Genomic DNA, 23,121 nt, shown 5'->3' with positions numbered 1-23,121 from the left:
TATAAATTCATAATCATCCTTCTGACGTTTAATAATGACGCACGGGTCAGTTCGTGCTGAAGGTAAGTTAAGGGGAAACAGACAACAGTACATTAGCAGCCTGGTTCTGTCATATTGTTTTGTTAAATCCGCCTAACACCTCTAAACCTTTAACATGACATCTCCCGTTTAATTTGTACCAAAACGGAAATGTAAAAACTATAATGGGTTCTGGGAGTCCTGTCGTTGCCAGGCAACCAGCAGAGGCTCCAAGAATCACTGCGCCATACAAAGAAATAGTCCAGCACACGACCCCATTGCTAATGCGCTTTAGAGGCAGTTTCCCCCCTGCTTAGTCTTTCCAGTAAGCTAAAAAGGTCTCTACTTAACTGACAGATCTGAGAGTGGTATCGACCTTCTAATCCAACTCTGGGCAAGACAACGAGTAAGTCTATGTTACAATAATCATTTAGCTTAATAAGTCAAATAAACAAAAGACTAACTTCTCAGAATTCTCAAATGGAATTTTATTGTTGGTAGTTTCTGGAATTCCATCACATACCTGCAGGGCTGCAAAGGGTCAAAATCAAGAGTATGGTAGCACGCATTTTACAAGTACTCTACAATTCATGTTCCTTCAACTTGCTATGTGACCAACTACATATTATTGCTCTTCTGTTCTGAGAGCCCCTTACCCTGCTACCTAAAGGGCTGAGAACCAACCGTTCAGCAAACATTTCATCTTCAGTCTCATTTCATTTCCTGTGAAAGAGCTATCTGGAAGGCTATGGAGGAAAGCTGCTTAAATCAATGTCAACTCTCCCAGACGACGATGTAAATTTCCTAACTATTTATTTTTCTAGAGTTAACCACTTAACATGCCATTCCTTTTTAAACATAACCTCTGAGTTGTGGCAGACAGAGGCCGTTTCTCCCCCCCTCCCCAGGTAACACTGGGAACATGGAACGAGAAATGAAATAAAATAAAAATACAAAACAAAAAAAAAACAAAAATTCACAGGAGACAGGCAGTGACCGCCCAGTGTGCATTTCCACCTCATTCAATTGCTTAAGTCCACTAGAATGTCTTTTCCCAATTTCCCCCACTATGGCCCCTCTGAGCCTGACTGTCCAATGAGTTTGTGTTGGGCGACGTGGAGAAGGAGTCCCTCTGGGCACTGCGAGACAAGTCAAACATCAGGGAATGGTTGGAAACAAAACGTCCAGATAGAAGACATGTAACTCATAAGACGGGGACACTTTACTCTTGTTCCCGCTTCCTTGGATACAGGGTGAAAGTCTTTGAGGTGGATGACCAGTGTCCTCCATTGTCAAATATCCAACCTGCTCCACCCCCAGTTGGCTGAATGTAGGTGGAGTTATATAAGTAGGATGGGGGTGGTGATGGGGTGAAGCCAGCATCCATACACACTACAGATCAGAGCAGGAGGAAGAAGAGGGAGTGTATGGAGGAGATCCAGGAGCTCAACTTTTCTTCATGGGCTTTTTAAAGAGCGGGGAGGTGACCGGGGGTTCAGGCTCAGGCAGTATTCAGTAGGTCCTGTATGGCTTTCTGCTGCGTCTCGTTCAGTGTCGAGACACACTGTGTCCATAACCCTGCAGACACCTGAACGACAACACAAAAGGGTTAACCTCTGAACAGCTTCATACACTTGGATATTGATTTATGTCCACAGAAAAAAAAATCCCACACAATACATGTAATTTAGTTTAACAGTCAAGAGTTTTTGAGCCTATGCACGTCAATAAGACTTTACTGGTTGCGTTTGAAATCATTTGTTTGAAAAAGTGATAGCCCTTAGCAGTGATCCGAATCCAGATGTAGTTTCTCACCTGTACTTGACGGATGACATTTGCCAGCCGTTTGCTGCATGCGTCTTCACTCTTGACGGATTCATTTGCAACTCCGTCTGCGATGATGAGGAAAATCTTAGGAAGGTTGGCGTTGTCTGGGCCGAGGACGATTGGGTTGTTGCTGTGGAGAGAAGACAGTCAGCAAGAGGGAAAAAATTTGGAGTTTGTACATCCCCTGGTTTAAAAATAAATAAATAAATAAATACATTTCAGAGGTATTTCCATCTCAACAATTGACTGGGCAAATTAGGTCGAGGCCACCTACCTTTCAATGAGGTCACACAGGAAGTCAAATGTGTGGACGGCCTCCTCTTTGTCCTCGTTCAGCGGTAGCCAGCTGAGCCAATGGGGAAGGATCTCGTTGACGTTTACACACTCTGGCCGAAACCTCATGACTTTTCCAACAGCAGAGATGCAGTTCTCCGTAGCGTTGACGTTCTCCTTGGAGCGCGACTCAGCTGCCTGGATGACTCTGACCAGCATGGGGATGGCCTCTGGACCAAGAAACAGACAGAAAGACATCATTCTAGTTCCAGCCACAAACTGCCAACAACATCAGAGGTGAAGAAAAGTGCCAGGCCATACCTGTACAGAATGGGCGGTAGCTCTCTCCTCCATACTGAGCCATGACACCAACACCGTAGGCGGCTGCCTGCCGAACCTCAGGGCTCGAGTCACACAGTGACTGCAACATCGGCCGCAGGAAATACTCCGCGTATTTGAAGGAGGAGGGGCTGCAGTGCTCCACCACATCGTCAAAGATGCACAGACCCCACTGCCTGTCAGCCCACGGCCTGTTGGGACACTAAAGACAAGTTAGGAAAGTTTAGTTACTGTTGAACTCACTCAGTATGATGTGCATCGTAATCCAACAGCCCCCCCCACGATAGTACATCATGGTACATGGACTGATGGCACAATAAAAACAAGACATTTAAATACACCACCTCAGGTTCTGGGAAATTACTGTCTATTGAAACGTGACGTGTGTACAAAGTTACTATTTAAAAAAAAGGAAAATCTACCTTCTGTTGATAAAATATAATGAACATCTGATGTGAGTGGATGATGTTCAAGACGGGTTGACACCATCTAGTGGCCCTTTACTACAAGTCCAATGAAAAAATGTAAACTGACTGAAGATACAGAGAATAAATATTAATGTGCATAACTGCAGACAGTGTTCACCATTTGTACCAATATTATTGAGTAATTCGTTCTTTGCTGATCTGAAAACAGGAAGTACTTACTATTAGCTGGACGATGAGCTGCAGAAGCTGCTCAAACCAAGGCAGCACCTTCTCTTTGTAACTACTGAACACCGAGTGCAGGATATCTGACACTTTGGTCAGGATGTACACATCGTTCTCATCCTGTAGAGAGAAAAATATAAATAAATATGAGGGCTCACATTATTTTTCACAAGATTTATTGGACAAAACTATTTCAAGGGTTTCATAACAGCTCTGACTCCTTTACTGGAGGGAAAATAATTACCTCATCTTGTAATGATTCCTCCACCTGCTCATCATAATCTTCATCTTGTCTCTTAGCTGTAAAAGACAGAAGTGTGCTTTGAGGATAAACACTTTCGTTGTATTGAATGAGCCTTTCATCACAAAGTCATGCTAAGAAACAAAGTCATTGGGGAGAGAATGTTGTCATGGGGAAATCATGTGAGGTTTGTTCAAATCAAGGGGAAATGCAGTACTTGTAAAATGTATTCAGTGGTTGTAATGAAGTCTCACCATGTCTGAGCTCCTGGTTCTTAAAATGCTCCTCCAGTTTTCCTTTTAAGATGCCGCCCAGCTCCTCAAAATGCTCGTTGTTCAGACAGCCATCTCCCATCAACTCAATGCACTAATAGAAAATAGAAACCTCAGTCAGGCCAGAAACTGGACCTGGTTCCTGAAATATTAACTAACGTATTAAATACGTTCAAGTCTTCTATGACAACAGAAATGCTAACAGGGAACAGTGAGGTAAAAACAGTTACCTTGGCAAAAGAGTGCATGATCTCTGACAGGACGTCAGAGTCCGGCTCAGTGCCGATGGCCTTGATGAGAGCGTCGCACATGAAGAGCCACATCTGGGTGAGGTACTCGGGTCCTCGAACCCGCGCACACTCCAGCAGCAGGGGCATGGACTCCGCTGCCGCCACTCGCACACGTGAGACAGTTAAGGAAATACCAAACACAGTCATCAAGCCCCATGTTCTTTCACAATACTCAGAATTTTAGCATCGCAAAAGCCTTTTCCCATGACTGACTTCTAAATCTATGAATTTCCACTGCATGCACTACACTAAAAGACAACTCTAATTTCTGTAACAGGTGTGCTTGTTTTCATTAATTGTGATATATATATAATTTTTTTTTTTTTTTTTTTTTTTTTTTAAATCAAATAGCAATTAGAACACTGGCTCTTTCTGGACGGTGGACAGAGTTAACCTAAACCATATTCTCTTCCAGCACCCAGTCCAAGTGTTTTCATTAGACCAACCAACATTTTTAAGCTTCGGTAAATCATCATCTGAGCTTGTTGGATGCTGGCTGGACTGAAATTTCAAGACAATGCTACTAGTCATTTTGGCCTTCAGGTTAAAGGTCAGTGTCCATAATATAAAAAAAGGATATCATCATGGAAGTAAAACTTGAGTAGAGGGACCATCAGCTTCACCACCTGCTCTGTGTACTCCACAAAGCCCTCCTTCAGCTCTTTGGCATAACACACCTGGAAAACACCACAGATTGTCTTGTTAACAGGGCTGAAACAAGCACAAGACGCAGCTGATGAGCACAAGATTCTGAGGTCAGACGCCCTCGGGACCCTGACAGTTTGGCAGGACATCCACATGCATCTCAGTGCTCTTCTGCTATAGTGGACTGGACTACTCACCAGCATCTGGCAGGCAGTGGCCTTCTCCTCCAGGCCGGCTGTCTTGATGCCAAAACTCTGCTGGTCTCCCAGGTTGACAAACTCCCAGCCGTCATCTTCTGATATGTTCTCCATGTCCTGGGCTACAAGACAGACAGACACATTCAAATACTGTATCTTAACTTTTGTTGTGTACTTTAAGCCCACTGTTTTTGCATTGGAAAAGGAGAAGCACTCTTCAAAGTCCTGGCAGGAGTATTTTTTAATGGTAATTAATTTCTGTAATATTTAAAAATTGCAGACTACTTGAGAAACAATACCGTACGTTTGAGTAAGTGCAGAAACATTTTCATTTCGTACATGCAGCTCACATACAACAGCTAGGATTCTTTTAGTAATTGGCTACTGCTAATAAAAGCCACCATATTTAAGGCAATTTCAAAATGTGTGTCCATCTTTGAACCAGTTTCATCAATGTCAATTAATGGCTCTTAAAATATCTGCAGTACTTACTGTCGAGCAGGGCCACCTCAGGCTTGATGGAGGCCGTCTTCATCAGGGGGCCCATCACCACAGGCAGGTACTGCTGAAACTCTTTCCCCAGGATCTTACACATCCTGGCCCAGGCTGAGATCATGTACGAGATCTAAACCACAAACAACAAAACGCGATGACTATGCAGCAACGGTAATATCAAGACAACAGTTCAAAGTTACGTTCAAGTCCTCCTACCTGAGGATCATCATCTTCCAGGTCATTGAAGTCTGTCTGGGTTTTGAGGAGCAGCTGCATGACGGCAGAGGCATCTGGCATGAACTAGTAACAGAACAGAAAGGACGACATGTGAAGAGAAAGATGTCCCCTTAAAGGCAACTCCCTTCACTTAAGATCTCGGTGGATCGTTTGATCCTGTACAGACGTACCTTCTCCTTGCCGACAGCCAGGCCGATGAGGCTGATGCACTCTATGGTCTTGCCACGGAGCAGCCGGAGCTCCTTCTGCACAGCGTTTTCTACAATGTGTTTGAGCGAGGGCATGAACAGGTCGTAGTATGGCACAAACTTCTCCTCGGCTGTGTCAGCCACCGAGGCGATGGACGTCACCACCTGCTCCAGGACTAGTTTGGTGCCCTTCTGGATCAACTGGTAGGAGAGAATAGGACACACTTACAGTCATGTAGAAGAAGACTTGCTGAACTGGCAGGCAATACAGAATATAACAGAGTATAGTGTGTTAGCAGGGGCTAACTAGTGGGTGTGCAAGAAATGCAAAACATTTGTCTTTGGCTAGGATCCTACTGATTTATCCAAATTAAGTGAAAATGAATTTGTACCTCTTGCAGCTTGGCTACCATGATGACGTGAAGGTGCTGCACCAAGCTGTCCAGATAAGGGATCAGCAGTGATTTGGGACAGTCCTCTGTAAAGTTGATAAGGGCGGCAGCAGCGTGTGCCTGCACCCGAGGGTTACTCTGGTCCTCCATGGTCTGAAGCAGGGCTGAAATCACCTGAAAAGGGAGGAAGATGCAGAGTCAGTCTTCTTAGTCCACTGTAGTAAACCTTTACTGTGGTTACACTTCAAAAATGTGAATCTTTATCATATTTCTTTTCTAAACTATTGCATTAAATTGTGATATTACATCTGAATGCTTCAGCAAAGATACATGTAAACATTTTTTGCACATGCTGGAGGCTGCTGAGTGCAACTTTTACACTCAAGCTAATAGAGATTTGTTGAATAATTTAACATGTAGCTATCAGGAAATAAATTTTCACAGCTGTACATGTCACTTTAGTTACCTTATCATGGAATTTCTTTTGGAAGGTTGGAGCGAAGTCTGTGGCCATTTGTCCAATAGCGTTGCAGGCAGCATAGCGTACCCTTGGGTGCTGAGGAGGGGAAAGGAAGCCAATTCATAACCACCATACAAGATAGTAACTGCTGTGTATACAAGTCCCGTAACATTATTGTCCAAATATGTAAAGAATTTATCCATCCATCGTGTTCTCTAATGTCACTATAAATCTAACCAAGTAACCTGAGCTGAGGTTAGTTTCCCATGCGCTGTATCTTTGTGTTAAACAATCAAGACTGAAGTGGTGTTTCTTACAGGGTCGGAGCAGAAGAGGAGGACAAAGCTGATGATCTCTTGGAGGATGGCCTCCATCTGCTGGTGGCAGCCCTCGCCGATTGCCGACAGCGCCATCAACCCAGCATGGCGGTACTTCCAGTCAGCTAGCGACAAACACATTGGGTTGATCTCATGTTCACGCTGACCAGTTATAAGCTTTACATAATTAAGTTTGATTGCTTCATAACTAAAGAAGTGCTCAAACTAAAAGGTCGAATGGCATTCCAAGCAGTCATTTTTGTATGAAAACCACTAATACAATTTAAAAAGTAGACTTAAATTTACTGTCAAGTTGCACATCTCTGCAACATTCAGAGAGATTCAGTACAAATCAGTGAGTCTTCAATTATCAGTGGGTTTACTTACGGTTCTGCAGCATCTGCATGATGTGCTGTTTGATCATGGGCAAAATGATCTTCCCTCCCAGACCACAGGCGATTCTGTCGAGAGCACTCTCCCCAGCCACTGCATTACTGGTGGGTGACAAGGAACAAATCACACAAATAAGTGTGTTAACACATTTTCAAACCTTTAAGCACTTTGTGCCTTTGTTGCAATAAAAACCTTTTGGCAAGAGTCTTTGAAGATACCCTTATATAACACTGCAAAACTAATTCTGATCCTTTAGTTCTCTCAGTTTAGATGTCAACATGTATTCATCTTATATTTTAAGAACAGGTGGTGCTTCAGGTTTAAGAAATCTGCTTGCAGTGGAGCTTTTGACCGCAAAAGGCCCCTAATCATCAGTTTCCCTAATCAGGTGATTACACTGAAAAACATTTTCAACAAAAAAGGAACTAATCAGCTTGGCGGTCTTTGGCGGGAACGTAATCCTGCATACTCCCAACCCTCCATGACACAGTTGAACATTTCTGCTCTACAGGATCCCGGTGTGTACACCAGGCCTTACCTGTCAAAGTCATCATCCTCCAGCTCATCAGCCATGGCCCACTCATCATCATCCTCCAGGTCTACCATCATAGCCAACATCTGGGGCACTGAAGATACAACACACAGATACTATAATTGTTCTACCCAACTTCTTTGAGTGGCCACAGTTTATTAGGGGAACGGTTAAGTGTAGTTAATTGATGGTGACCCAAATCCTCACCACTCTGAGCCACAATATTCGTGTGTTTCCTCAGCATGGCTGCTGCAGTCTCAGATAAGGTGACGATGACCTCCAGTGCCAACTGCCTCTGCATGTTTGTCAGGTTGGTGTCTGCACACAGCTGAAGAGACGACATGGCAACATGTTGGTCAAATAAAGCTTACAGTCAAACAAACTAATAAACGTAAAAATAAAACCAGATATATGTTCTGTCTCTAATGTCTAATTTGTTTCCTAGAAGTGTACGTGCAAAAATGAGCAGTGATTAACACGGGCTTCGTGAAAACAATTAACTACAAGACGCAAGTATTGTAAGTATGTATTTTGGTTTCATTTGTGTCTTTTATATCAACAGCAGTAAAGTTATATTAGTGCTCTCTGACTCACCTTCAGGCAGAGCTGCAGAGTGGCCTCCAGGTTAGGTCTCAGGTATTTGGGTGCTGTGTCTGCAATTTCCACTAAGGACTTGAGCACAGAGTCGTCTCCCTGGTAGCACGACTCATTCACTGCCTGATTTAAAAAAAAAAAAAAAACAACAGAAGCTGGGGTTAGTGTTGCAAATACATTCATTCAGCAGTGGCATGCTGCTACTGCTGAATTTACAGTGTCACCACAATCTGAGGGTTTAACCTCCACCATCATGAATCACTGACGAGAGAATACTCACCAACACCGTTGCAAAAGAGCTTAATAAGGATGCTGAAACATTTATAGCTGTTGTGGAACGACAACAGGATTCAGCATGTTCAATATAAGCAACATAATCTAGATTGATTGAGTGGTGAGAAACATGTTACCCAAGATTCTATAATTACTGCTGGGAACAGCCCTGTTGTGTTAACAGAAGTTATTTATTCTTTCTTAAATGCAGTGTCATCTCTACATAGCCTGACAAAGAATCATAAGACATGCTACGCCTCAACAAAGGCAAACAAGCAGCAAGTAAGCACCACAGCGCTTACTTTGAAGCTCCATTTTCCATTAGCATGCAAGTTTCTTTATTTACTTTTCATATATTGAGCTTGTATATTGTGTTCATGACTATAGATAAACAAGACCCACACAATAAAGCCACACAAAGTGACAAGATTCTGAGCCAGTTCACATAAGCCAGATGAAGACACGGGGGTCCTGGTATCTTACCTGCAGGATGCCCGGCAGCAGGTCAGCAAAGTGCTTCAGCAGTGCCGTGTTGCTTTCGTTTGACAGAACAAAGGACGCTGCAGCCCGAGCTGCCAGGGTACGAATCTGAAGGGTAATTTGAAACAAATAAATGTTTATGTTCATAAAAATCGGGAAATGAACTGTCAAATAATCAATTCTCGTTGGATCTTACCTGTGGGTTTGCCTGGTCCTGCATGCACTGAACAAGCATACGCTTGATAACTTCCATATAATGCTGCTGCTGGTTGCCAAAGATTCCTGGGAAGTTCCTAAAAAGGCCAAGATAGACACAGCTGTCAGCCACCAGTACGTCTGTCTGAACTTACAAGTAGTTTGACTTTATTGATCATATAACTATACAACCTAAATAAGAGATTTGGGTGTGAACAGGGGCTCACCAGAATATGTGCAGGGCAGCTTCTCGCAGGCCAACATTGTCAGAGTTGACAGAGTCAAACAGAAACTTGAGCAACTCTGGCCACTGGTTATTCCCATCATCATCTAGATGAAAGATATCACAATCAAAAATGATGAATGTTTTATGTCAACAGTAATAACCTACAACATTTTCATATCAATAAATCACCCTCTCTAACCGTCATCTAGCAGTTCATCATGGACCTACAGCATCTAACACAACAGCAAGTGAAATGAATACCTTATATTTGACAATGTTGACACAATACAGTTATAATGAGAGGATGAAATATGATATTAAGAGCAGCATTACCGATGAGGTTGCGGCAGAGCTCAGCGGCAATGTCGCAGACCTTCTTGCGAATGTTTGGTGCGGTCTCCTGTTGGATGCTGGTCAGCAGCTCTGTCTTGATGGCCGTCTGCATCTCCAGGGTCAGGCCCGGGTAGATCTCCTCGAAGGACGACGACAGCAGCCGCCGCAGCAGCACTGCCGCCATCTGTTTGACCTGAGTGGACAAGACAGTGGTTTCAACATTATGTCTTGCTTCTCACCATTGCCACCAACATTAAACAACAGGATTTTTAACAGACTATATCAGAAGACTGATACAGCTATTTACAATCTAAATATCACAATGATCTCAATAAGTGTCACAGGACAAATGGTATGATTACAGCTCCCAACACTTAGTGGAATAAACTGAAATGTTTAATTAGAGTCAATGGTCACTAGAAAAAAATTCAGCTACACTGACAACGCCTGCAGCATCTCAGAAAGGCAAAGTCACTATGCCTGGGCCAAGCACCTCTCTGCCTGCTCCCATTTCAGGACTCTAAAAATATCAGCCTTGAGGTAAAGAAAAGGAGAGGAAGTATGAAGGATCAAGCAGCTGGTGGATTCAGAGTAAACATAACTGTCCAAATGCCAAAACTGACTCATAACAAGCCTTCGTGTATATAAGCATATGATGGCCAGACTACATTCTTAAAATGCCATCAATGTTGCAACTTTTCAAAGCAAAGATATTGTAGTAATGCAAATGCCTTTGCCTGATTTTAACACTAACATATGAATGTTTGACCTAAAATGTTCTTCTGTTCTGGTACAAGGCTTAATACTTGTTTCTAATTGGCTGGCAGGTATCTGTTAAACTTTTATACAGAGACATTTTAAAGAAAGAACCACCATTTCATGTCAAGCACACAATACATTTAAGCCTAACCACTGGATAAACTGAAGACAAACTTTAAAAAAGTGATTTCAAAACCCTGTTGTTGCTTTTTAGCTTCCCTTGGACTCACGCTGAAAGAAGACGCTGAAGACGTCATGCCACAGATATGTCAGTGTTAAGTGTACAAACCTCCTCTGCAGCAGATGCATCTCTGATGGCCTGCAGCAAGAATGTGATCTTAGTCTGGCCCAGGATCGTGTCATAGGTCTCCTGCAAAGAAAATTAATGAACAGTGGTAAGGATGACACATGCCATTTTGTGCACGCTTACAGAGGCACAACTTTAGCCCTGTGAAAAATGAATCTCTACCAGTGACAGTGTTTCCTTTGTTTTAGTCGCAAAGAAATGGCATTTTGCACATGCCTGTAATTCTACGCTACGGCACATTTAAAGCTGAAACAGATGCAGAGGTTGGTTCATAAATAGTCATAATTTCATTAATCTTTATGGCTGAAGTACCAACATGGGTGCGGCTATTCAAACACATGTTTATTAACTGGATGTTTATTGCTTTGTCTGTAAAATATGCCTCAAAAGCCTGTACTGCAGTCTGTTTATCCTGCAGGTCAGATATTTTATTTACTGGTAAACGAATAAGTGGAACACACAAACACTTATAAAAACTTAGACCTTTTAAATTCGTGGATAAGGACAAAGTAATTTCTGAGATCTGTAATGTGTGAGTCAATGGTTTTAGTTTTATTCCTACACTCCTTAATTAAGCAGTTTTTCCTGATCTGCTCTGCCTTGACTTGCTATCAAAGCTTAAATGACATCCATTGCTGAGTAATATAGTGCAAACACCATGAGGCTGCTAAAGCTTTCCACCGGCCACTGGAAGACTATTTGTGAACGAGCTGCTAAATGTTGATTAAGTTTGCATCTGACTGCTAATTCCTTACTTGATAAAAACTTGACTACATTTAGATTTGGACACTTTCATCAGAAGATCAGTGTTAAAATGCATGTTTTTCCCACATCATGGGACTCGAATCTCACCGAGTGGGAAGTTTAACATAAACAAGGATGGTTGTTCTGATGCATATTGTGTGCTGACTATTTGTTTTGGTCTTCAATGTTCTTAAGATGCTTCATTAAAGCCACATGAGAAATGGAAACGCACATGATGCTCTGTGGGGATGCAGTGGAACCTTGGGTATGTGCTCCAAGGAAGATGTCACACAGGAGCAAATAGTAAACAAATAACTTGGCTTCCTTTATTAGGTGAAAGAAGAAAACAGTTTACACAACTAGATATGCTGGAGAATCGCTGGAGAATCATGATTATGTGAAAATAAAACCCCTTAAAATGGTTTTGTAAGTGCATGCATTTGCATGACAGAACAAGGACAGGGAGGAGCACCATTGTTGCAACAGGATGGTGGGGGTGAAACCTGATTACTGACCAAATGCATTTAAATAGAAACCGTCTTTGAGTGTTTACTATTACAGTGCATGTAAACACATTGGCAACTCCTGCCTTAACCCAATTTCTCACAATAATCTGGTTTCTTGGACTGTTGGCTCCCAGTGGCTCAGTACGATCAGCTGCCTCACAACTAATGCTCACCTGCTCTTACTAAACACATAGTAGTGCATAGCATTCTCGCAACAGCCAAAATGACTTTCCAGTATATATGGCCATCTTGAACAACTATTCTGAGCAGTAAAACATGTCCACTAGTTATAGCAAAAGCTTCCCAATGCTAAAGCAAAGAAAACCACCACAACCTTTGCATTTAACCTCAAGACAATGATGACACTTTCACTTTGTTCACTTCAAATTTAAGTCTGACAATATTGTACTTAATGGCTTGCCATCCCTCTCATGTGGATCTGGACGTCTACAAAATGATTAGTAGCTGTAGTGTTTAGCTGTTAAAATATGGGTTTAAAGTCCTCTACAGACGGATCAATTCCTATTGTGTGTGTAAGACAGAAAGGGAGAGTTTCTATAAAGGATGAATTCCAATGAGCTTAGCATCGCGGCAGACAGTCTGTGGTTTACAAAGAAAAACGCTGACTGCCAGTGAGGGGAGAGTGTGATAAGATTGAACCACCTCATCCCAAAGTCGGGTGCTAAAGAGGTAAACTGTGGTAACAAAGCTTTGCCGCGACAAGAGGCTAATCGTGGTGGGAAAAAAGAGAATAGGCCAGCTAGACACAGCCCAAACAAATCCTCGGAGAAACTAATCCAGTGAGAGGGGATGATCTGAGCCTTTGCAGTGACGTGACTGAAACTGAGATTATTTGCTACATGAGCAACATTAAATCAAACAAGGAAGGCAACAGCACGTTTGAAACAGCTGCGTTAACCTGACTTTAACATAAAATTACTTAAGGCCATTGCCTAAGCACTGCTAACATAGCTCGCCCTCTGAACTGGGTCCCCAACTCCACCTGTAACGTAACCCACAGTTTTCTTGGTCATTATTGCGCCTATAACGTGACATGTATGTCGGTATTTCATTTCTTAATTCTGTCTTTAATATTTTAGCAATACACGCTGTTCAGCGCTAGCTTGCTGGCTAATGAAACTAGCAACAATGTAGTAGCTCCTTAGCTTCATGCTACTTCCTGTAGTCTACTAGCTAGCTAGATGACTAGCTACACTATCAGCTGGCGAATTTAGGACTGGTTCCCAACAAACAGAACATTTCACTTTGAATCAAACCAACTGAGTGTGACGAAAACACCCACAACCACATACGTTAGTGTCACGACTGGGTTAGTATCAGTAAGATCAACATTATGTTCACATAACTACGCAACATGGTGGAGATAGTTAGCGTTAGCTGACTAGTACTCGGTGTCGGCTTCACATTGCACGTGGGCTACTGAGCTTGACGTGAAAGCTCACTGCGCGCGCGGCCAGGCTGGATAGCTAGGCGGTTAGCTTTTGCTAAACTGACCGCCCTGCTTACTACACTCGCCGAACTTGTCAACCATGAAAATAGCTACGTTTTCTTCTCTCACCTCTGATTGTTTCCTGACGTTGTTGTCAGGGCTCATCAGGTTACCCAGCAAGAGGTAGAACTGCTGCTGTTCCGCCATTGCAGTGAGATCCAAAAAGACCAGCCGGGTGGAGAAGCGGCGAAATGAGTCCGGTAGACCCTGCTTTGGTCACACAATGCTGCTTGCGTCCCATTGGCTTAATTTATCATCTCTACTCGCCGGTCATTGGACCAGACACCTGTAGCAAATGCACGCCATTGGCTCACATGGGTCCTCAGCGCCCATTGGATGTAATCGACACAGGAAAGATGAATGCGTTGTTCCTATTAGCCAATAGTGAATTACTAAAGCGCGGGAAATGACTACATGAGTGCATTGCTATAATACAGTTCATGTACAGTAACGTTAGGCTATATTATCAGTGGTCGAAAGTAACTAAGTACCAAAGTACTGTATTTAACTACAGTTTTGAGGTACTTGTACCTTACTTGAGTATTTTCATTTTATGCTACTTAGACAATGTATATTGTTTATGACTTTATAGGGAAAATTATGGTTAGCTAAAATGACTTTACAAGTGTAGCTGTAGCCAGGAGTTTATAAATACTGACTTCATGTGTCCAAGTCCCACTAAGCATTTGTTAATTATTTGGATTTTTCATATATAATTTATTAAGTTTATTTTCTATACATTTTATATCACAAAACAAACAGTAAATGCTGTTTCAAAGCCCTCTCCACACTGCCACAAATAAAATTTGGGTGGAGAAATACAGAATTTAAATTCAAGCTTACAAAAATGTAAAATTTAGGCTCGTGTTATTTCACATGTAAAATGTGACATGATAATGGTGACTGAAAATACTGGGATAAGTAAAAATGTCCTCAGAAGAACTAGGCTTTAGCTTGATTGAAAAATGGTGGTTTTAAACTGTAAATAAAATAGTAGTTTACAATGGGCTAAATATAGTACAAGATTACCTTAGTTTGATTGTTTACTTTTTCGTTTTCAAGGATATTATGTTTTGAATTTACTTCTGATTTAGTTATACATAAAAAAAAGTTTTTCTTTTTGTAAGGCTATTAAACTGTAAAAGAAATAGCAGATGATCAAAAGTATTATAGTATATCTGCTTACCTTGAGTGAAATATCCAAACTTAAGATTGCATGATTTTCTTTGGCTCTAATATTATGTCAGTGGAAACATTTCACATTTCCATAAAATCCTGACATATTTGATGAGTTTGGAAAATTTAGGATAGACCAAATCAAGGGTCTTTATAGATAAACTTATTTTATTGGCATCATGATTATATGATTAAAACAAGTTGCAGCTCAACCATGTCCCAGTAGATGGCAGCCAAGCTTTTTTCAATGCATTTCTACAATACATTTTTTTCAATGAACCCAGCAAACCTCTGCCGATTAAATCATGTGTAGGTCAGATAGGGCCTCCCTGTTTCAATGGACAACCCAAGGTTTGTTATATTTTTTCATGGTAAAATTAAGTTTCTTCCTGAGGTATCGGTCTGACTGGGGTTATAGGGGCTCCATGTCCTCTAACAGTGATTATTGTCACTAAGTGACAAAAGCATTTGGAATTTAATGGAGGAATGAGCTCCAGAAAAAAGGACAAAACTTAATAAATGCAATAAGTGCATTCATGCAAATACAGATCAAATAGGGTTGAAATTTTTTTTTTAAAGTTATAGTTTAATTAGGTTACTTAGGAATTGTCTTCCAATGCCTCAAATGGTCAATTTTATTACTTTAACAGTGTGGTCTATAGGCCTACTGTAGATTTGTGTCAGAGGTATCATCAAATCAGTTTTTTGCAAACCGTTTACATCACACACACACACACACACACACACACACACACACACACACACGGACTTATGGCTGCTTACTTTTCAGACAGATGAGACTCACTCCTGTTCTAACAGATATTACTACACAGCTCGTTACACATTTGGTCCACTCTGGCTCTTGACAGCACCCCTACTGGTCTGAATTAAACCTGTAACCTGCCTCAGTCCACAGAGCCGCAGCAGAGACCAGACCTCTGGGTGCCGTGGATCTGCACCCAACCCTGCACCATCTCTGAATCCTGCCAACTTAAACCAGCTGCAGGAATCCCGCGATGAATCAAAAGTGAAAGGTAAGCTTGAGATTAATTTAGTTGTATTAACTTTCTTTTACGAGTAAGCTATTTAAAAAGCTCATTCATTATCGTTTTTGTTCCATTTAGAGCCGGCGTTGTAAGAATTAACACCGAACTCCATTAAAAAATGAAGGTGTTATTGTTGCCGAGATTTCCGGAAAGCACATTAGAACTTAAAACATTTAGCAAACCTATAGTTAGGGTTCACTCTCCAATTCGGCGCACATACCGTTACACCAAGCAGCAGTAAACGTAGTAACATTTATTTCTGAAAAACAAATCGTACCGCATGCTCTTGTAGGCTACTACAGTGAAAAAATAAATACTTCCAGTATTTGTAAAGGTCTTCTGGTGAATTCGGCATAGCATAGACGTTGTAATCAACCAAACAATGGCCTGATTTGATTTGCTGGCCACCACGGTGTATTATAGTTGAGGAAGGCTGTGGGGAATTTCAGGAAAAGTAAAAATTAAAATGTCTGCTGCTTTATATATTGAACTGAAGAAGCTGGTTCACCATTATTATTCATAAACTTAAAAAACAATGGTGTTTATGGTATATGCTGGTCAACAAACAAACATTGAATTGCCACATTTTAGACTGGCATACCTCTTCTAGTTTGTGTGCAATAACTATTATTATTATTATTAACAGTTTACACTAAATTATCCATGACAAGTTCAAGACTTACATTTGTATGATAATGTGAGAATACAAGAAAGAGCTGGTCCTCATAAAGCTAATGAAATTATGATTTGCTCCAGTATTTTGCCCTAACTTTTCAAATAGCTTAAATGTGCACATGCAGACTACAGCTGAATTCTCTCCATTTTCATTCATTGTCAGCTATATGTGTCCTGATAGGACCCTTTTAAGTTGTCTGCTTATACAGACAAAAGTATAACAGGCTGCGCAACAAAACTAGTGGAGCCTTAACCATCTTGTCACACTTTTTATGGCATTTCTCAGCACAGATTTAATTAGACAGACAAAAAATAGTTTATTCAAGATGTATTTAAACCTTTAATTTGAAATTCTTACTGTTTTGTGTACTATTTACTTTGTTAGGTAACGTATTCAAAACATAACATACCATATTCAAACATGACAAGTTGACAATTAATTGCTGGGGTCATGATAATTTTGGAACCATGTTACTACCCGCAAAAAGTTGAGAAACCCTCTTTTCAAGCAGTGTATAACTGACATATGATTATTCTTTTGCACTCACCAACTTCAGCAGCTTGCAGCAAACTAGAATCCTTCCATTTCTGCTCACTGTCTCGGCAAAGGTGTTATTGTCATTTTATCTCACTGACATCACTCTTCCTTCTTGTCTCCATTGTTGTTATTGGTGGGACTAACAACAAGGGGCTGCTGCATGCCTCCAAACATTAGATTTATTTCAGACAAATAGGTAGATTAAAGGACCCGATTGTTGGTTTTGCATGTTTTAATACATTTATTAAACATCACATATGCAATACTTTACATAACTGACAAACATTTTACCAAAGCTTATCGGATTATTTTTTAATCCTACCATCCTTGTTACCAGGTTTAATTTCTTCTCTGGTATAAACATAAATTTGAGACTCATACCTGCTTGAGTTCAATAATCTATCATGTTTCCTTTTTTTTTTTTTTTTGTTAGTTATGCTATTGTTACCACAGTAAAATGATTGAAAGCCAAAGGCTGAAGATAAAAAACACATGTAATACTCTATGGTAACCTTGGAAAAGTAGTTAGCAAGCGGACAAGGACCAATCATGTAGGAAATATCAGATGTATTTATTAATAGTTCATGGTCATAAGACATTACTGTACAGTAGTTTTTAAACATCAGTTTAAAATCTGCCTCAGAGCTGAATGGAAACAGATCTGCTAAGAATCCTCACTACATACAAGGACTTACTGCTGCTAATATATAACCCCCTAAATGGAAGAGGCATTAAATCATTAAACTGGACGCCTGAATGTGTTACCCACAGACCTCCACAGTTTCACATGAGGTCAGGCTGAAGTGGAAAAGGAGAGAAAGATGGATGAGGAGAGAAAGAGCAAGTTTAGCATTGATGGGCTGATGGACAGGAGGCTGGGTGTGGGTTTTCTCCACTCACACAGCCCAGAATTCAGAGTCTTAACCGTTATTTATTCAGGGAAAGTTGTTATGTTTATTTCTCGGAAAACTCAGTAGAAAGCCACAGTCATCCAACGTCGGCGTATGAGCTTTTGCCGTTGAGCACCTTGCCTACCGTGATAGTAGTTGCTGGGGGAAAGGAGAGTTCAGGGATTTAAACCAACAACCTTTCAATCACAAGTGAGTAACAGGGAGTTTTAAGATGCTACATGAGATGCTAACCCTAACCCTTGGTCAAGAAATAGCTTAAAGGTTAACTGCTCATAAAACCACAATCCCTCATTTTCACATTTCTATTTCTACAGAAGTAAATAAATAAGATATGAAGTGTAAATAAGACAAGTTTGGAGTTGTCCAGCGGCACCTTGTTTTTCACTTTGGACAGCGCTAGGCTAGCAGCTTCCCCCTGCTCCAAGCTCATGTTAAGCTAGGCTAAGAACGTCCTGGACCTACGCTAAGCTAGGCGAGGTTGATATCTCATATTTAGCTCATAACTTTTCACATTACAGTGTTTCCCAGAATGCCAAACTGTCCAGTTAACCTAGATGTGTATGATTTAAGTGTCCTCACACTAAACTGCAACTTCACCCTGTTCCTACTTGTGCGTGTGAGTTTTATTGCTCTAGTAGAAAGGTAAACCTCAGTGACTGCAAGGGGTTTCAAAAATCAACACAGCCAGGCTTGTTTAAAACGGAGCGGGATGAATGTTTGAAGTATTAAAAGTCAATATTTCTTTGCAGTACACAGCCCTGTTTCACAGTGGAGCGCCATGTGCTGGACAAGGCATCCATTGAGGGCTGTGACGTGGGGGGTGGGGTTCGGGGTCGGGTGCTGGTTTTGGGGGTTAAGAGTTGTTGGGTAACCACTGTAGGCCTCCTTTGCAGCTGGTCATGGATTAATGGAACTCATTGGAGATGAACTAATATGCTTTTTTAATTCATAAAAACACATACAGTAGGTCCATGACTATATTAGCTGTACATTTTCAACCTTGTCTCCTATAAAATATGCTTATATGCTACAAATTGGCTTTTCTAGTCCAGGAAGTGTGATGTTCTATCTCCAGAGAAACTGCAGGGATGGACGTCAAGGTGGAACAGGACATTGATAAAACATTGATTAGCGTCCTGCGTCTCACATGTGGTTAAGTTTAAGCTAATAAACCCTACTTGCTTAAGGTTATGGGAAGATGGTGGTTTTGGTTAAATTTTGAAAAAGTCAATGTGTCTCGTCTCACCAACCAAGATCTTGATCTTTTCCTCACCTTAACATTGTGCTTTGAGTTGCCTAAACATAACCATAAAAGCAGCAGATATTAGAGGGAAAACAACATATGTTGACAGTAAATGTTTTGCAGATACGTTCAGTATAAACTTTCCTTGTTATGTTTTTAAAAATTGTATGTTTCTTACACATTTTACTTAAAGCTGCTATGATCAATATTTTTAAAAATAAATAACGGGTCAAATGTGTTATGTGAAATTTGTTGCTCATAAAGACAAACCCACAGAGAATTATCACCTGACGCTGCAGTTCCGACTTCAGCTTCAGCGTCTACCTGCCCACCACTAAATGGCAGAAAAGTAAAGTTAGCGACTAGCTGGTGGACATGGTGGAGCATTTAGCAGCTAAAGAGCCAGATATTTCCCTCACGAGTTGGTGGAGACCAAAAACAGAGCTATAAGGAGAGTAACTATTGGACTTACATTCATCAGGTGGCCAGAAATGCCAAACGAATGATAACGTTGCTCCATAATTGCTGGATGTGTAAATAAGTAACTGCTTGCACATTTGCCATTTCACTGTTGTGTTTACAACAGCTGCCCCCAAGTGGCCACAAACTGCCTCCAAGTGACTTTTATTTTCAGTATTGGGGCTAAGACACATAGTGACTTTGTTAGAAATCTGAGCAAGAACAGCCATGGTGTTGATTAGCAGACACACTGATGTTTTAAAATTATACTAGTCTGAGACTGAAATTAGTGCTGTAAAAGGCAGGCAATCAAATACACACAATGCAGATGGTCCAAAAAAATGCTGAAAGGTGCTTATAACAGCTACTTGATTTTAACTGGAGGTGGACTCACCACAAATAATTTGGGCTTTTCAAAATCAGAATCAGAATCAGAAATACTTTATTGATCCCCGTAGGGAAACTCTTTGTTACAGTAGCTTGCCTTGCCTTGCCTTGCGCTGGCACTCACAGCTAGCTGAATGTGCTCTCAGCCAGTATTGATACATTTTCAGAATCATACAAGGTGATACAGAATATATCATATTCACTTGTTTAGCTGACAGCTTGGTGGCCTTCTTTTAGCCCTCATGAAGTCCACTGTTCCAGCCTGGTCATCTTTCACTGATCCTGGTTTGACTTTTGCTCAGCACTCCCCTGCGTCTCACTGTGCCTTTAATCTTGCAGCCTCAGCAGTGACAGCAGGGCTGTAAAAACAGAGCCGGAGGAGGTCATCCTGAAGTTTGCACAGGAACGAGCCATTCATCCTCCTAGGGGGGTTTGGTTTTGGCTGTGGTGAGACTGAGGCTGAGAGAGATGAATGTCCTGCTCTGTAAAGGTTGGGGATGAGGCCGGGAAGTGTTATTTGTCTCTTATGCTCTGCAGGGCTCACAGGATGCTAAACGATCCTGTCGTTTTTCAGTGGATATGATTTATTGGTGCCATTAATTTCTGAATAGGAGGTCACCCCTTCACCTTAACAGATTGACGTCCACTTCTACAGCCATGCCTGACTGGTGTCTCTGTCAACAGTACAAAGACCTGTCTTATTTCCTGCTTGTTGACACAGAGTATGTCCACACTTAGACAGCAGATTTGAAAAAGCTGCTTTTGAAATCTAAAATAGTTCTGGGGATTCTCCTCTGTTGTTAATGTGGATGTTAGGCTAACCCTGAATGTTTATAGTGAATTAATTGAAAAAAATTAGATACACCCAGTATTTTTCTGGTATTTATTTCAGCCATCCCTAAAATCTCCAGTGCTCACTGCGAATGCTGCATTCAGGGACGATACACGACGTCAGCATGCCACCAGTTGTGTTGGCATGCTAAAGTAAATATCACGAATGTATCACAAACCAAAAACCTTTCAGGAATGAGGAAGAGAATGTGTCTGTATGTGTGAATGTAATTCACTTCTAATGTCGTTGTTGCATGTTAATTTCTAAGGTTGCAGTTTAAACCCACTATGTGTAGAAATAGTAGATGCATGACTTTGGCGCACCCAGTAGTAAATGAATGAATGCAATTTTTCTACAAACAAAAACTTTTGCCTTTAGCATTATTTGAAAGACGCTGTAATGACATAAAAAGTCTTTACATAGTGGCTTTAATGTATTGGATTGCATTGTACTGTTGGGTAGTCATGGTATTTTGTTGTTGAAATAGTGGAATATCCACTATCAGGCTAACGTCACTTACCAGCTACTTTCAGAATTTTATTAATGCCATGTATTTACGCTTTTTGTCTTTGATGGCTCACATTTAATCAACTTTACCAGTAAACAATTTGACTTTTTCTGCTGGCTCTCACAGGTGACTCTGAAGGCCAGTCTGGAGTTCTTTGTTTAGGCAAACAAAATGTTTGTCTGAGCTAATGGCATTTGCTATTGGCTTTTTTCTTTCATTTGCACGTTCATGATACTGCAGCTGTGTTTTCGACCTACACCAAGGCTCATATGGTATCCAAGTCATTTAAAAGTGACCTCAGAACACGTACCCTCTTGTCTGACTTAATGTCCACTGATTTAGATGCCGAACACAATTAGCACTATATTTTTAGGCTTTACTTTTACTGCAAAGAAGTTTCTCAAAGGGAAGTGTTTTGAATTACTAATTGTGATAATATCAGCATCTGTAATGTCCTCTGTACAATGTAAGAGACATTACACAAATGGGGTTCTCTTTGGGTTAGGGCTGAAACTAACAATTATTTTCATCAGTCAATTAATCTTTTAGTTTATATACTGTACATGTAGCAAACCCAGCAAATGTTCATATTTGAGAAGCTTGATTACTTGATAAATTATTTGAACCAGTCCTACAAAACATTTTTCTGTATGAAAATACACATAAAGTCACGAGGAGAATATGTACAAGTGCATATTTTTGCAATTTCCTTCACAGTAGGAACTTTAATGTACATATGGTTTAAGGATACAAGCTTTCTATGTGTCCACTGTACAGAAGTATAATCTTTGCAAATAGGCTTCAGTAAAACTGAATTAAAATGTCATTAATTGGCCCGAAGAGTAATTACGATGAGTAAGGAGTAGCTGAATTCAATGAAGATCTTTCATCAGTTGGTGGAGTTTCCTTGGATTATTGGATCATTTTTATTTATTTTTTTTACATTGTTTACATCCACGTTTGCTAGCTAGCAGTATTTTTCTTCCTAGCTTTTGTTGGAGCATTGCTAAATTTTGTTTTGCGTATTACTGCTACTGTACCACCTGTTGATCAGTGAAATAGCATGAAACTGGCGGCAGGAATTCGTATCACTTCAGGCGGGACCCCCTCCTGCAATGTTTTCATGAGTAGCTGTACTAGTGGTTAGGATCTCAACAGGGTATCTTTAAGTAATTTTGGCTTGAATACGTTTTTTTGTCAGAGATTTGTGCGTACCTGCATTCACCAGGAGGTAGCAGTATGCAATTATGTAAATACTACTACTGACTGACTGTTTTAGCACAACTTTGGGTCTGTGCATCAGTCTGAAAATGGTATTAGTGTATAATGGGAGGTATAAACATGTTGTCAGGTGATCTATGGTAAGGACAAAACACAACTGATTCCAATGATTCAGCTAATTACCATCTTAATCTGACCTAAATTTTTACCAAAATCTAAAACTGGATCTCACAAGAATAACATTACAGACACACACACTCACACAGGGCAGACATCCCTCTCTATTCAGAGAGTTAAGTTTGCTCTGCACAAATAGGAATGCTTTGCTCCCCCCATCTCCCCCATCAAACACACCCCTTTACTCTCCCTCCACCCACCCTCCTGCACACACTCTGGTCAGCGTGCCACTGTGTGCCGATGTGTAACAAGTTC

At 40.9% G+C, this 23,121-nt stretch overlaps 2 protein-coding genes across 3 annotated transcripts in view; one reads left to right on the top strand and one right to left on the bottom strand.

Moving 5' to 3' along the window:
- Window positions 1-485: 485 nt before the first annotated feature.
- On the bottom strand, window positions 486-13,921 carry kpnb3 (karyopherin (importin) beta 3). Its single transcript, XM_044188644.1, has 26 exons — window positions 13,763-13,921; window positions 10,916-10,996; window positions 9,868-10,060; window positions 9,536-9,638; window positions 9,310-9,406; window positions 9,117-9,221; window positions 8,361-8,483; window positions 7,974-8,094; window positions 7,773-7,860; window positions 7,229-7,335; window positions 6,842-6,966; window positions 6,531-6,620; window positions 6,065-6,238; window positions 5,655-5,873; window positions 5,464-5,547; window positions 5,245-5,377; window positions 4,753-4,874; window positions 4,491-4,587; window positions 3,851-4,023; window positions 3,603-3,714; window positions 3,352-3,407; window positions 3,105-3,227; window positions 2,440-2,659; window positions 2,120-2,348; window positions 1,834-1,975; window positions 486-1,606 (listed from the first exon to the last, which is right to left on the bottom strand). The coding sequence occupies exons 1-26, from the start codon at window positions 13,838-13,840 to the stop codon at window positions 1,520-1,522; spliced, it is 3,282 nt and encodes a 1,093-aa protein (XP_044044579.1). The 5' UTR covers window positions 13,841-13,921; the 3' UTR covers window positions 486-1,519.
- Window positions 13,922-15,781: 1,860 nt separating this feature from the next.
- The window catches only part of LOC122872429 (semaphorin-5B-like), a 35,273-nt gene continuing 27,933 nt past the window's right edge, over window positions 15,782-23,121 (top strand). Inside the window, exon 1 of one of the 2 annotated variants that reach the window (XM_044188645.1) lies at window positions 15,782-15,903. The gene's annotated coding sequence lies outside the window, so the exon portion shown is untranslated. The remainder of the gene's footprint in view (window positions 15,904-23,121) is intronic. The other variant, XM_044188646.1, reaches the window with a different exon arrangement.

Source organism: Siniperca chuatsi, linkage group LG24, assembly GCF_020085105.1.
Source record: "Siniperca chuatsi isolate FFG_IHB_CAS linkage group LG24, ASM2008510v1, whole genome shotgun sequence".
In the NCBI taxonomy this organism is placed as follows: Eukaryota; Metazoa; Chordata; class Actinopteri; order Centrarchiformes; family Sinipercidae; genus Siniperca; species Siniperca chuatsi.
This window is presented reverse-complemented; position numbering and strand designations above follow the sequence as displayed.

Coding starts and splice junctions, on each gene's coding strand:
- kpnb3 (XM_044188644.1), bottom strand. CDS start 13,840: ATGGCGGAACAGCAGCAGTTCTACCTCTTGCTGGGTAACCTGATGAGC. Junction 8,095..8,360: donor CTCTGCAGCTCTGCCTGAAG/GTGAGTCAGAGA, acceptor TCGTCTCTTCAG/CTGTGTGCAGACACCAACCT. Junction 3,228..3,351: donor AGGAATCATTACAAGATGAG/GTAATTATTTTC, acceptor TTCTCTCTACAG/GATGAGAACGATGTGTACAT.